Source organism: Clinocottus analis, unplaced genomic scaffold, assembly GCF_023055335.1.
Source record: "Clinocottus analis isolate CAN_PGR_092001 unplaced genomic scaffold, fCliAna1.0.p SCAF_26, whole genome shotgun sequence".
In the NCBI taxonomy this organism is placed as follows: Eukaryota; Metazoa; Chordata; class Actinopteri; order Perciformes; family Cottidae; genus Clinocottus; species Clinocottus analis.
Genome location: NW_027175998.1, coordinates 2,707,501 through 2,721,632, shown reverse-complemented (window position 1 = coordinate 2,721,632; position 14,132 = coordinate 2,707,501). Strand labels below are relative to the sequence as shown.

The 14,132-nt window shown below is 46.1% G+C and overlaps 1 protein-coding gene across 1 annotated transcript; it reads left to right on the top strand.

Annotated features, from left to right (window-relative positions):
• The first annotated feature begins 10,407 nt into the window (after nucleotides 1-10,407).
• LOC137794837 (D(1) dopamine receptor-like) lies at nucleotides 10,408-11,739 on the top strand. Its single transcript, XM_068591908.1, has one exon. It carries the CDS (start codon nucleotides 10,408-10,410, stop codon nucleotides 11,737-11,739), a length of 1,332 nt encoding a protein of 443 aa, XP_068448009.1.
• The last annotated feature ends 2,393 nt before the right edge of the window (nucleotides 11,740-14,132 follow it).

Here is a 14,132-nt window from a genome sequence, read left to right as displayed (position 1 = left end):
CAGCCTCCGTCATGTTCTCACCGCCGCGTCATCCTCATTTTTACTTTTAATGCAACTGTTTTTTTATGCGCGTCAGCGTTGTGTTGTGTTGTGTGTGTGTGTGTGTGCGGTTGTACGGGTTCATTGTTCTTGTTTTTTTGCTTTTGACATAAAGAGGAAGAGGTCATCCCGCACAAGTCATCCGTGTAACCGTGCGAGCGCGGGGAGTTGGTCGAAGCCTCTCGGTTAGTTAACGTCAGGTGTGCTTGCATGTGTGACGGAGCAGCGGAGCGGTAAGGCGATCCAGGCCTCGCCTCCAACACGCATGGACTCTCCATTATGGATGAGCGAACAGACCGACATCCAGCTATAGGCGTCTCATTACTTACATTACGATTTAGGGCGAATGGGTGATGCGGTTTTCCAGAGTCAGTTACAAAGAGAGCACCGGCAGGTTGACCTTGATAGGAGACACGCCAAGGGAAGGAGAGAGGGAAACAGCCTTACTCACAGATGTCAGAGTGAGATTTCCACAGCAGATTACTAACATTATTTTGTTTGAATTACAAGTTTAAATATTCAAATAGGGCATTATCTAATGCTGACTTTTGGTCAATTTAGCAAAAATCTACGGATGCAATTCGGCAAAGTTGTAAATTAAACAACTAAATGTGTTTTTTTTCCCCCACTAAAAATCTCCAAATTTGCCAGTTGCTGGAAAATCTTGTTTTTGCCTTTGATGATTCCACTTATAAACCTCATATATGACCAATAAGAAGGCGAATCCCATGGCTCCCTCACAGCGATCATGAGGCTTCAGTGTTTTTCTAGTCCAGATGTTCAGAAACTGGTTTACATAAATTGTGAATAAATTGAAAGAAAGAGTGAATGTTTACTTTTCTGACTCACGATATTCAGACCCGACTACCTCCAGAGCGTAAGCGGTGAATGTTCTGTACCTTTAAACGCTCATTGGTCAGGTAAACAAACGTTGGTATTAAATATGGTTTTACTCATTGTCCCAGCGGTTTTGTGTTATGATACAAATCAAATTTGTTTTACATGATGAAACTGTCCATTTCTGTATTTTATTTTGTTTTGCATATAAAAGCTCTTTTCATTGCTTCATACACTTTTTTTTTTAAAATATTCTGGGAAGTCATCTGTTTGGAAAGATGAACTAATAACCAACAACAGGGAGGTGAGATTAGGCAGATGCATCTGTGGAGGTAAACTGAAACGTATAGAGTCGCTACAATCATATGAGCCGTCATTAAGGACACACACACACTCACTCACACACACACACACACACACACACAGATCAGCAGTACAACAGCAGGCAGGCAAACAGGCACCTTTAACATATTAAAAAACATCTGTGAAGTTTATTATTATTATTATTATCGCCTTCTTGCTACATTTAACGGTACAATTGTTCACAGAATAGGTTTAAAAAAAAAACTCTAAATCAAGACATTAGTTGTAAAACAATCCTTCGATGGAAAAACAATAAATCAGTAAGATTTCTCCCCAGTGAGTCGTTTTATTCGAGATTTGACTGTGACGGATAAAACAAAAGAGAACGTGAATAAGAGCTTAGTGATGATAACCTAAACATGTGTAGTTCTTGAATATACAAATTTAGTGAAATCAACAACCCAGTGTCTAGTATTGTATGATTTCTAATATAATTTCTAATTTATTCATAAAATAACATCATCCAATCTTCATTAATATATCAGGCTGAATGTCTTAAGGCAGCGTTTCAATAGATTAAATTAGGTAATTAGTCAGAAAAATAGTGATATAATAGGAACACAATCATCCATTTGAAATCCACTCTTAATCATTGCTCTTGTGTCTGGAGCACAGCAGAACTGACTCCAGACTGTCTGAAGGTCTCAGCAGCACATCATGATAGCAGCAGTCAATAGCGTGTCTGCTATGGATGACATCACACAGACTGACCTCCGCCTCCGACTCCTGGAGTACGTAAACCAATACACACTGTGCAGGCTTCATGGAGCAACTCACAGTTTAAGGGTAGAACATCTGGATTTGTAGCACTGTTTTTTTTTTAAATACATTTTTAGCCATTTCAGTGACAATGTTGGTCTGTTGGTCAGCCAAACTGAAATATCTCAACAACTATCAAATGTGTTCCCATGTACATTTGTGCACACTTTCATGAATGCCTGGGGAAGAAGAAGAAAGGTACCACCTAAAAAAAGAAGTATTGAAGTCTATTAGAAAATGACTTATTGATTTATTCCCTCAGTAAACATTGTAATCATGTGTTTATGTCTCAATCTGTAGTTTCATGTCTTCTTTACTAAATCATGATGTTCATTTAGTAAATGATGGTCCATTTACAGTCAAACAGACCATGAAGAGGAGTATGCTTTAGGGCGGGGCTTAGTGTGATTGACAGGTCGCTGCTGTAGACGTCGTCTCGACGTCACTCCTCCGCACTCCAGATATCATTGGTTGCGACAAAAACAACATGGCGCTGAAAAGGCAATCCACAACCCAACGGGTGACGTCCTGATGACTACGTCCACTTCATATATATACTGTAATGGTAGAAGCACATTGCCATTGCCGGATAAGTGACAACTTTGTTCTGGTTTGTGTCTCCAAACAACACTGTGGCGTCACCATGATGTTGGCTGTAGAGAGTCTATTGATCCCTGGTGGTTCCTAAATGACAACTCATTACTTTTCAGATAAAGATACACAACTTTTAAGATAAAGAGACACAACAATCAAATGATAAGACTTCTGGACTTTGATCCCAACCCACAAACCCCTCGTGTGCAGAAGGCCGTTCCTGCCTGCTTCCCAGATCGTTGCCTCAGCTGGATCAAGGACCTCTTGTACACTCAGAGATAAGATCTGCTGTGCTGAGTGTTTCGGAGACAGACTATTGCTCTCCACACGGTATCCAGAATGATATTTGCAACATGGTGATGCCGATGGTTAGAGTTCAGAGGGGGTTTAACACATCATAGGGCCGGACACACCCACAGTGTTGGCGTCTATATAGCAAAGTTGTTCTCCTTTATGGAGGCACGCGACCAGGATCAGCATGTCTTCCATTAGCAAGCAGCTGTCCTCTATCAGCTGTGCAGGTATTGAGATTCATGTCTTTTTCTTTCAACGGATGTGTGTTTCTTTCATTTGAACCAGGCCTGTCACGATCAGATTGTCACTTCTCGATTATCGTGGCCAAATTAAAAGTTTGGGAACGATATTCTGGCACTACCCAAGGGATCATTTTACATTATCACATGTGTATTATCAACATGATGTCAGAATTGAATCTAAATCCTTTTTTTTGGTCTCTTCAGGCAAGAGGCCGTCTTCCTCCTCTGCTGAGATCAGATTGGTTTTGCTGGGGAAGACTGGCAGCGGGAAAAGCTCCACCGCCAACTCCATCTTGGGCCGCAATGTCTTCGACTCGAAGGTCAGCAGCTCCTCCGTCACGTACCGCTGTTGCACGGTCTCCGGAGAGTTTCGTGGGCGACGCCTGAAGATCCTGGACACTCCGGGGTTTCTGGACACCCACCAGACTCCACAGGAGGTGCAGAAGGAGTTGAGGAGGAGCGTTAGCCTCCTGTACCCCGGGCCCCACGTGTTCCTTCTCGTTATCCAGATTGGGAGGTTCACTCAGGGGGAGAAGGAGGTGGTGCGGCAGATCAAACAGGCAATAGGATTCCACGCTTTGAGTTTCTCCGTGGTGGTTTTCACCCATGGAGACCTTCTGGAAGAGAGGACATCCGTAAAGCGTTGTCTCATAGACGTGTCCAGGGATCTAGCCCAGCTGGTGGGCGAATGCGGGGGCAGGTACTGTGTCTTCAACAACCAGAGCACCAAGAACAAGGAGCAGGTGTCCGAGCTGCTTGCCTTAGTGGACGTCATGATGCAGGGCAACGGAGGAACGTGCTACGGCAGCAAGATGCTCCAGAAAGCAGAGGAGGAGCTGACCCTGGAGCTGCAGGAGGAGAGGCGGCTGCTGAATGAGAAGGAGGCTCTGTTAAAAAGGAAGCAGGAGACAGTTATAAGAGAGCTGTATGAAAAAGAGCTGCAGCTGGTTCAGCAACAAAGCAAGAGGGAGACGGAGGAGCTGGAGAAAAAACAGGAGCTGGAGAAGCAGAAGGGGGAGAAACTGGCAAGAGATCTGCAGGAGGCCTTTCGACGAGTGGTGGAGGAGTACGACAAGAAGGAGAAGGAGAGGACGATACAGGAGATGGTGAGAGTGATGGAGATACGCAGAGAGGAGGAGGAGAAGAGGGTCGCTCTTCAGGAGACGCTCGACAGAGTCACCAAAGCGCTTGAGGAGCAGGAGGAGAAAATGGAAAGAGCGATGGAGGAGAAGAGCCAAAAGGACAGAGTGGAAAATGAAAAGAAGGAGGAAGAGAGGGAACATCAGCGGATACAGGAAGAGCAGGCCACAAGGCAGCGGGAGGAGATGAAGAGAGACGCTCTGGAGAAGGAGCTGGATGAAGTCATCCAGTGCTTGGAGGAGCAGAGCAGGAAGGAGGGAGACAGGAAAAAGCAAATGGAGGACCTGCTCCGGCATGAGAGGGAGGAGCACAAAAGAGAAAGGGACGTGAGGATGGAGAGTCAGAGAGCGGAGAACAGGAGAATCATGGCCCTCAAGCACGAGCTAAAACTCATCAGAGCGAAGGTTGAGCAACAGAAAGTGAGCGAGGAGAAGCTCAAGAGGCAGCTGGAGGAGAACCTGCGGAGGGAGAAGGAAAGGTGCGACAGGGAGATGTCCACTTGGAAAAAGCAGTTTGACAAGAAGACGACCCAGAAGAAACGCAGCACAATGACTGCTGTGGCTGGATATGCGCAAGAAATGGGGCTCGTGGGGCTGAACGCAGCTCTCGGGAGTGTCGGCGCTCCGTGCTGTATCCAGTAACGTGAACACTTCTACAGGGGAGTTATCATTTTAAAGCACAACTAAACTCATTGTTACTGTAAACAACTGTATTTCCACACATATGTGTGAAGGTACAATACTGTGACTTTTCAAATTGTTGTTATTATTAGACTCAACCATAAATTCCCACTTGGGAAGGACATTTAAATGAAAGCAACGTGATTTCAACTAAATGGATTTAATTCCAGAGTGTCCTAAATCGGCACATGCACAGAAATAGTACAAACTCTCACAAATGCCGGAGATAATCTGATTATCGACTCCCGCCCTCTGGTTTGGACTGTCTGTCTCCGTCTCCATCGTCTAGATTTGTATTCAAACAAAACCCTGTTGCCATTAAAGATCAAATAGGGCTTGAGTGCTATTTTAAGTGTTCCTCACCGGTGCTCCAACTTCAGCTGTGCCATCTGGTTCTGCCCCTCGGCCAAAAGGTCTGCTTTTATCCACAGCAGCGCGCGCGCGCGTGTGTGTGTGTGTGTGTGTGTGTGTGTGTGTGTGAGTGTGTGAGTGTGTGTGCGGTGTGTGACAGAGTAAGCTGTCTATGGTCAAATGAGGCTACAGCAGCTGGTTAGCTTAGATTAGCATACAGACTGGAAACAGGGGGAGACATGGGGATCTGCCAAGAGGCAACTAAATTGCTCGTGGGTGTTTCAGCTGGTGGTCCGGCAATCACAAGACGGAGGAAGAGGAAGTTACCTCTGGTACCCAGAGGGATAGTTTGCGTTGCTTGACGGGGGGTTGCATGAGGTACTTTTCCAAAGTCAGTGCCATAGTTTAGAAAGGGGACAAGAGTGCCAGCACGGGATAAGTTACCCCCAAAATGTATTTGAATACATGACTGTAACGTTGCTCTTTTGTCATTGCAAAATCAATTCCACGTAAATCCACTCAGACAGATTTGTGAGTTGGGTCTCTTGACCTTCTCGCTCAGATATCTGCTGCTCAGAGGACTGCAGATCAAAAGAGACAGAAAAGCAACCGTGACTGGACGCGGTAGAATATTCTGGTGTTTTTGGTAAACCGCAGATGACATATCAATATATATGTATTGGGACACGCAAGATATTTGTCTGACATACTAAACAGGATGGTAGTATGGGTATTGGAGCGCACAGAGCAGTTATTCCCAAAGGGAATTTATTCAGGTGGCCAAATATTTTTGTGGAAATTCGTCTTTCATTAAACATTTTACTGTTTACTGTTCGTCTTTGAGCCACATGAAATGTAAATTGATTAAATACATTGTTTAGGAAAGGATAATGTGGTATGATGTATACTGTGTTTAATATGTAAATGTTTTTAATGATATAAAACAAAGGTTGTGGTTTATCAGACCATGTCTCTTCTCCATGGCCGGTTCACCTATTCAAGATAACACAAGGTGATGTGGAAATAGCAGTAACATATTTACTATTGTCACAATTCAAAAATAAAGCTTATTGTGAATCAGGTGACGCTGGTTGATATTTTTATAAAGTTGATCCCCAGAAAAGAAGTTTTGGAAGCACTTGCGTAGTGTGTTGTCCTCACTAACAGTTCAATATTAACCTAAAACATGTCAATATAACTGTAGATGACTCACTGATGAAGCTAACTTTGTGGACTTTAAGGCAAAGGATTAAAAGGATTGTACTCTGAGATGCTCACTCGATGAGTCAACAGGCTCAACGGGAACTTCCTGAACATCACTTCTTGTTATTTAAAATATTCCATATTAGCTCACGTCCTCCTCAGTGCAGCGAATCATAATCCCCACTGGGTAGTCCTGAAGGACATACACTGACCCCAATGCACTGATTCCACACACACACATGGATGTATCTCTTGGGGTTGTTAGTTTTAATGTTGATTTTCCTTCTTGAGAAGATTAGCTTAGCCCAGCCCTTGTCGAGGAAACCAGGAACTCGGAGAGAGATTTACAGATGTGAACGTCCGTGTCCACCGTGATTTAGACTCATCTGAACCATAGTGAACAGAATTGGACCTGAGAGTGCTAAATACGACGTGAAGGGAAAAGAAGGAGAGAAAACCATCAGGTTCGGCCTGTCCAAAAAGCCTCAGTGTTCACAAGAGAGTCAAGAAGCACTTTGTGTCCCCTCCGCAAAGGTGCAGAGTACCAGTGACGTACATTTAAAACCAGGACTCAAACAAAAAGCCATCAGTAATCAGAGGTGTAATGGATTAATGGGCACTACCATATAACTAGTTGTTTTTAAAGGGCTTTAGGTAGCGTGGCATTGTTGATGTCTTTCCCAATCTTTGAATTTTACGCTGATGTGTTACCGTCTCACATGACCTCAGATATCCCAGAATGGACTGCTGGCTGGTATTGACGGACTCGTTTTGGTTTATAGTTCCCGCCTTTTCCATGTGCCAGAACAGTAGGTGGCGCAATGACCGTAGACTTGACCTGCACGCCGACGTTCAGCGATATCTCCCTCCAGGAATTCACCGCCATCTGCGTGTCCTTACACTCCATCAAAGACGGGTTATGTAAATGCTCACATTTGCAGGACCTCTTCAGCCAAACGTTCTTTAACGGGATCCATTGTTCGTGTTTCTGCTGCGGCTTTTAAAAACAGCGGTATTATGCTATGAAACCGGAAATGCGAGACTCAAAAAGGACGTGGTTAGCAGACCAATCACAGTCTTGCGAGCTGCGAACGGCTTGCGTAGCTTTGTCGGATAGTCAGAAATTTTGGGTGACGCGTGCAAGCACACAAAATGGTTGCTGGGACTACGCAAGGGGGTCCTTGCGCGTCTTGCGCGCTTGCGTCTCTGCGTAAAACCCGAGTATGAATGACCCTTTATCCCCCCTTTCATCCTTGTGTGTGTCATTCCGGTGTTAATACGCCGTCACACTCTCGGAGCGTTTTGTCTGACGCGGATAGGTTTATCATCAGTGGGAATTCCAGGTATGTGAGGGGAATGAAATATGGGGGATCATCTGTGGATATCCCGCTACTTTTTGTACCGCGTCGTAACACTTTTGGGGTCATTGCCTCCTTTGGATGTTAAACCCGTCGAGGGCAACAACGGTACAGCGGACTGTCACGCTAACTTCAGCACCGAGGAGATGAGGAGCGGAGGAAGGACTACAGTGAGTCGAAACCACCGAGTGGCAAACATCCAAAATACACCTATCCTTTGCTCCCGTTTAGAAATAGATGCGCGAGTGAACTCTGTGTTCTGTAATAATAACACAGTGCATCGAAGAGGCAATCAGAAGGCTGCGCAAAGCGTCGCGTTCAGATCCTCCGTATCTACGATCTGCACAGTGGAGCCGACAACATGAGCGGCCTCACCGGTAGAATTTGTACCTCCACTTTCCACGAATCCTCCGTGGCCACCGCAAGTGTTGGCGTCCCGTGGTCACGTCAAGTCGCACGGACCGCCGGCCTGCTGCCAACGGTGACCCTGAAGCTGTGACGAGAGCCTCGGTTGAGACCTGTCTGCTGGAAACCCCGGGGGGACGATGACCAGCCAGTCATGCAGGCGTGTGCCCCATTTTGAAATCTTAACCCGTTGAAAACTGTGGAACCATTTCAGGCTCCAAACCTTCTTTTCCCCAAAATGAATTCCAATACTTATCTTTATTGTATGTATTTGTTCAGCAAAGTCTTGGGAAAATGTATATCCTTTTTTATGTATATTGTTTAAGATATTTTGATCGTGACTATGAACGTCTAGCATGATATGAGCCAGATTTCACAAAAATGCCTCCTTGAGCAGTCAATAAGACATATTTTTGGAAAGATTAGGACCTAATGAATTGGAATGTGCAACAACAAAAAGCCTTGGCATGTTACGATGGAGTTTCAGTCCAAAAAACTGCGTCCTTCGGTTCGAAAATGGAAAAATTACCTATTTTATGTCAAAAGAAATGTCTGAATGGGGCATGCTGGGACTTAGATTTGGAGCAGGAGGATTTTCGCGCAGGGTTTCTAAAAGGTTAAATGAGTGAATGTAGTGCTTTTAAAATCCAAGAGAAGTGATAACAAACTGAACACAGAATGTATGCAGATAATTTCAAGAACCCTTCCTAAAGTTTGCAGTTTTACAGTTGAATCCTTCAAAAAAATATCAAGCTATTAAATAAATTTGCAAAAATGTGACATCTATTATCGACCAATTCAACTCCCAAAGTATTTGGCTGTGTTCAGATATAACAAGCATCATTAATATGGTCCCTTTAACGCATATTTAGATTAATGGAAATTGATGAATCTCAGCTCATGGTGAATTGGTCATATTAATAAATGCACAAAAGTACTCAGGGAATTGGTCTAAGGAAATAAATCCTACATGAAAAACATATGTTGAATGTCATGTTGTTCACACGGCATCAGTTCAACGTGTCAGGTGGAAAGCAGAGAGCCAGGAAGTGAGGCGTAAAGGATGACATCATCCTTGATGACTTATCATTTGATGACTGAATCATTTCAGCTTCCGCTTTCCCAACACATCCTACATGTGACATGTGTGTTCAGTTATGAACAGAAGGGTCTTCTCTCACCCTTAATTTAACGTGTACTAATCAGCTTGAGTTGGGGGGGGGGGGGGATGATTCATCATCTTATGATGGAATATTAATGTGAGATTGTGATCTACAATGACGTTTGTTTTGTTGTTAATAAGCTACAAACGTACATTTATCAGAAATCTCATAATCTTGCAGTAAAGCTCTTAATACAATTTAAAAAATAACTTTTCATTTGTCCAGTATGTACACACACAAATACTATAAAGCCATTGGATTATTTCATATAGACTATTTATTAAACAGAACACATACAATATTGTGATATAGATACCTTTTTCTACTTTTTTTATTTTATTAGAGTGTATTATTTTGTGCTATATTTGCCTGATTGTGTTTAACCACATTGCAGAAATATAATATTGTTAGGAAACGTATGGAAGCCCACCCCAAACAACGAAAAAGTCATAATTATGACTTTTTTTTTTGTCATAATGACTTTTTTTTTGCCAAAATGATTCATTTTTTGTCATAATTATGACTTTTTGTGTGGCGGAAATAGCTACCATAGAAGGTCCTGATAAATAAATAAATAAATAAATAAATAAATAAATAAATAACAGTCATTATCGTCTGTTGTCGCCCTGCAGGTCTCACTTTAAGCAGCTCGGTCCGGGGGAACAGCAGCAGTAATGGCGCAGTGGGACCTCCACGAACACGGAGCTCATTTAAAATGTCTCCGTCCTCTCCGTCAAACTTCCCTCGGCGCCGCGCGTCTCTCGCGGTGTTGTCGGCGCAGCAGCTGGTGCGCGTGTTCCCACTGAAGTCTGCTCTGCGCTCGCAGCAGCAACACAGACCCGAGTGGAGCAGGACGCGCGCGCTCGACCCTCTCCGGGACTTTTTTTTTAATTCCTTTTTTTTCTTTTAATGTGAACGGACGAATGGGTTCCTTCTCGTCCTTCTCTATTTAACAAATGGCGGAGCGCAGGACCGGGCAATGAATAACACGACCGGCTTGTCTCCGGTGGGAGCCGACGGCCGGCAGGAGTTCCCGGCGCACCGGGCTCTGACGGGCTGCGTCCTGGCGCTGCTCATCGTCTGGACGCTCTTCGGCAACTTGACGGTGTGCGCCGCCGTCTGTCGCTTCCGGCACCTGCGCGCCAAAGTGACCAACATCTTCATCGTGTCCCTGGCGCTGTCGGACCTCCTGGTCGCCGTGCTGGTGATGCCGTGGAAAGCCGCGGCCGAGGTGGCCGGCTTCTGGCCGTTCGGCGGCTTCTGCAAGACCTGGCTGGCCTGCGACATCATGTGCTCCACGGCCTCCATCCTCAACCTGTGCGTCATCAGCGTGGACCGATACTGGGCCATCTCCAGCCCGTTCCTCTACGAGAGGAGCATGAACAAGAAGGTGGCCTCCGTGATGATCGGCGTGACCTGGACGGTCTCCGTGGTCATCTCCTTCGTGCCCGTGCAGCTTAACTGGCACCGCGCGGACGCGCTGGATGCGGCCGCGGCGCCGCGCGGCGAGAGCGTCCACGGGAGCTGTGACTCCAGCTTGAGCCGCACGTACGCCATCTCCTCATCCCTCATCAGCTTCTACATCCCCGTGGCCGTCATGCTCGTTACGTACACCCGCATCTACCGGATAGCCCAGATGCAGATCCGCATGATATCCTCCCTGGAGCGGGCGGCGGAGCACGCGCAGAGCTGCCGCTCGGGGTGTCCTCACCTGTGCGCGGAAATGGGCGCCGACACCTATCAGTCGCACGTCGGCCTTCATCCCGACTCTCAGCGGCCCGCCGAGGCCCACCAGGAGCTCAGAGTCTCCATCAGAAAGGAGACCAAGGTCCTCAAAACTCTGAGCATCATCATGGGGGTGTTTGTGTGCTGCTGGTTGCCGTTCTTCGTCCTGAACTGCGCTCTGCCCTTCTGCCCCGGGCCGAAGGCCCCGGGGGCCCGGCGGGGCCCTCACTGCGTCAGCGAGAAAACCTTCGACGTCTTCGTGTGGTTCGGCTGGAGCAACTCGTCCCTCAACCCGGTCATCTACGCGTTCAACGCGGACTTCAGGGACGCCTTCCTGCGCCTGCTGCGCTGCCGCGGGCGCGGCAGGGTGAGCTCGGCGGTGGGGACGGCGATGGCGAGCAACGAGGTCGGACGCCCGAGGAGGGAGAGCACGCCGAACGCGAAGCGGGACGCGCCCTGCGCCGCGGCTCTCAAGGGGGGCGAGGACAGCGGGAACACTACGGTGACGGTGTTGTACCACCGGGGCGCGGGCACGGACACCGAGGAGAGCCGCGACAAGGACGGACTGACGCAGATCCCGTTGTAGTGAAGTCCCGCGGGACAAGACACGCAGGGCCGGTGGGACGCGTGAGGGCAGGAAATAAGAAGGTCCAGAGGTCTTCAGTGTGAACAAAAAGCTCCACTTTTTTAATACACCAAAAGAATGTTCACCAACCGTCTCGTAGTCGATCTTCTGGGATAATAGAGGCATTATGGGGTTCATAGCTTATTTATGTTCACATTTTACAAACATTTGGCAGTCTTTATGAAGAAAAAAAAGCATTACATTTTGTTTTGGAGTTTGTACAATTCAATGTGGAAAGCAATCAGGTCCAGATCAGGTGATAACTAAAGCAAGACAGGCCCATCAGCAATAAATGAGATGACTTCAGTATAAACAACAAAAAAAAGTTAAATCAAGTGATAGAGGAACATAAAAGGAAAGAATATCCTTCTTTTTCCTCCGGTCTTGTGGTACTTTTTTGGGTTGTTTTGTAACAAACAGAGTATAGAAGTCAGACACCTGGAGGACGGTCAAAGCCTTGAATCAAGCCAGGACAGGTGCAACTTTCCCACATTCAGAGTTTGGATTAGAATTGATGACATTTGCTGAATAAACATGCATTAAATTCATGAGGGTTAGGGGGGAGGGGGGAGTAAAACTGTAAACCTTTACATTGCGGCTTCCACCCGAGGCCTCTGCCCGCCGAGGAGAGGTCGCTATTATGAGGTCAGGATTTCTCAGAATTTCTAGAAATGGGATTACGTAAGTAACTCACATTAGCAGCTGTGCCATCTTGTGTGGATGCACTCTGTCCCCGCTTCCACCCCTTTATCCACTGAAAGAAACAAACATGAATAATTTGTAAAGGTTGTTCCTGTGAAAGATGCCCCGGCCGGCGAGAACACACAAGCTTTTACGGTGACAACCCCTCTCCGCGATGAACTCTCCACAGATGAACATCTGTTCATTCCTGTTTAATGAGACCTCCTTGTTAGTCTTGAACGTGAACGCGCGCGGCACAGCCTCGAGGAACCACCAGCCTTAACGGAGCCGGCCAGATTACGCTCCGGTGGTTGGGATTACTTTGCCGTCACAGGATGTACAGGAATAGTTATTTCTGGAAAGGCACTTTTTCCACTTCCCTGTCTAAATGTGAAGCTACAGCCAGCAGCAACTCCACTTTCCACACAGGAGGAGAAACAGCTAGCGGCAACTCCGCCTGCGATGTTTCCCCACAACACTTTTGTCTTGAGAGGGTTTTGCTATAATAACGTTTACATGTTTGAAGAATGTTTTAGAGGAGGTGACTGATGCCACGCCCGTGTGTGTGAGGTGTTCATGAAGTTACCGCTAGCAGCAGTTGGTTTAGCTTAGCATGAAGACTGGAAATATGGAGACACGGCCATGCTAGTCCTGCACAAAGATACAAAAATCCACCGACTAGATTTTTTTTGTCTGTAACAGTTAAAAAAAATACATTTTTTTTAAGGGTACATTTTTTAATATTACTTTTAAAAAAAATGGAAATGGTTGTCGTAATTCTCATTTCGACCACAAGAGGGTTAAAGTGCACTACTGTCCCATGTTCGGTTAGGTTCAGCATGCACTCTTAAGATACGGCCGACGATATCGCTAACGCACAAAATATAACACGGGGTAGTTGTGCACTTCTAAATACCACCTCTTGTGGACAAATTGAGAATTACAACAACAAACCCACAGAAATGTTGTCTCCTACCACTTGTTTTAACAGATAAAAAATAAATAAATCCAAAACACAAGAGAAATTTAGACCAGATTTAGAAAATGGATCATCAGATTCCTCGCTTCCCTCACCGGGCTGTCGTAGTTTACTTTGTGTGCCGGACTATCTCTCGGCCAGAAGCAGCTACCAGGCAACTAGCAGAGACTCCAGGAGGTCAGGGGTCACTCCCGGCGGAGACAGATGCCTCATTTACGCTGTTCTGTTTGGCCTTGACCCGACTCTCCTTTAGTACGAAGTCTTTTTCTACTTTTCCACGAGAGACGGTGTCGGCGTCACATGAAACTTAAATCACTTGCTGAATCCTTTCATCAGCTCCCAAACAGAGGGACGTCTTCACTTTATGAATCCTACAATGTTTCGCAGGTCTCCATTCATTTTAAATGTGGGTCGACGACAGCTGGAGGCGATCCTCTCGGACCAGAACCGAAGGCTGCCGGCTGGTTTGGTTACCTTTTGACTGAGCTCCTCTGGCTGTGCCCCCCGTTACCCGCTGAGCTAAGATAACCAGCTGCTGACTGCGGCTGCATGTTAAATGTAAAGAAGACCGGAAAGCAGGATCCTCTCCTGCTGGCCGGGCGATAGTTCAATGTGATAATGTATAATGTATCGTCTTTTAATGGAACCTCATCGTGATGAAATCACATCTCATGATGCACAATTACGTCGTCTA

Excerpts from the sequence above, each read along its gene's own strand:
- LOC137794837 (XM_068591908.1), top strand. The coding sequence starts at position 10,408 with ATGAATAACACGACCGGCTTGTCTCCGGTGGGAGCCGACGGCCGGCAG.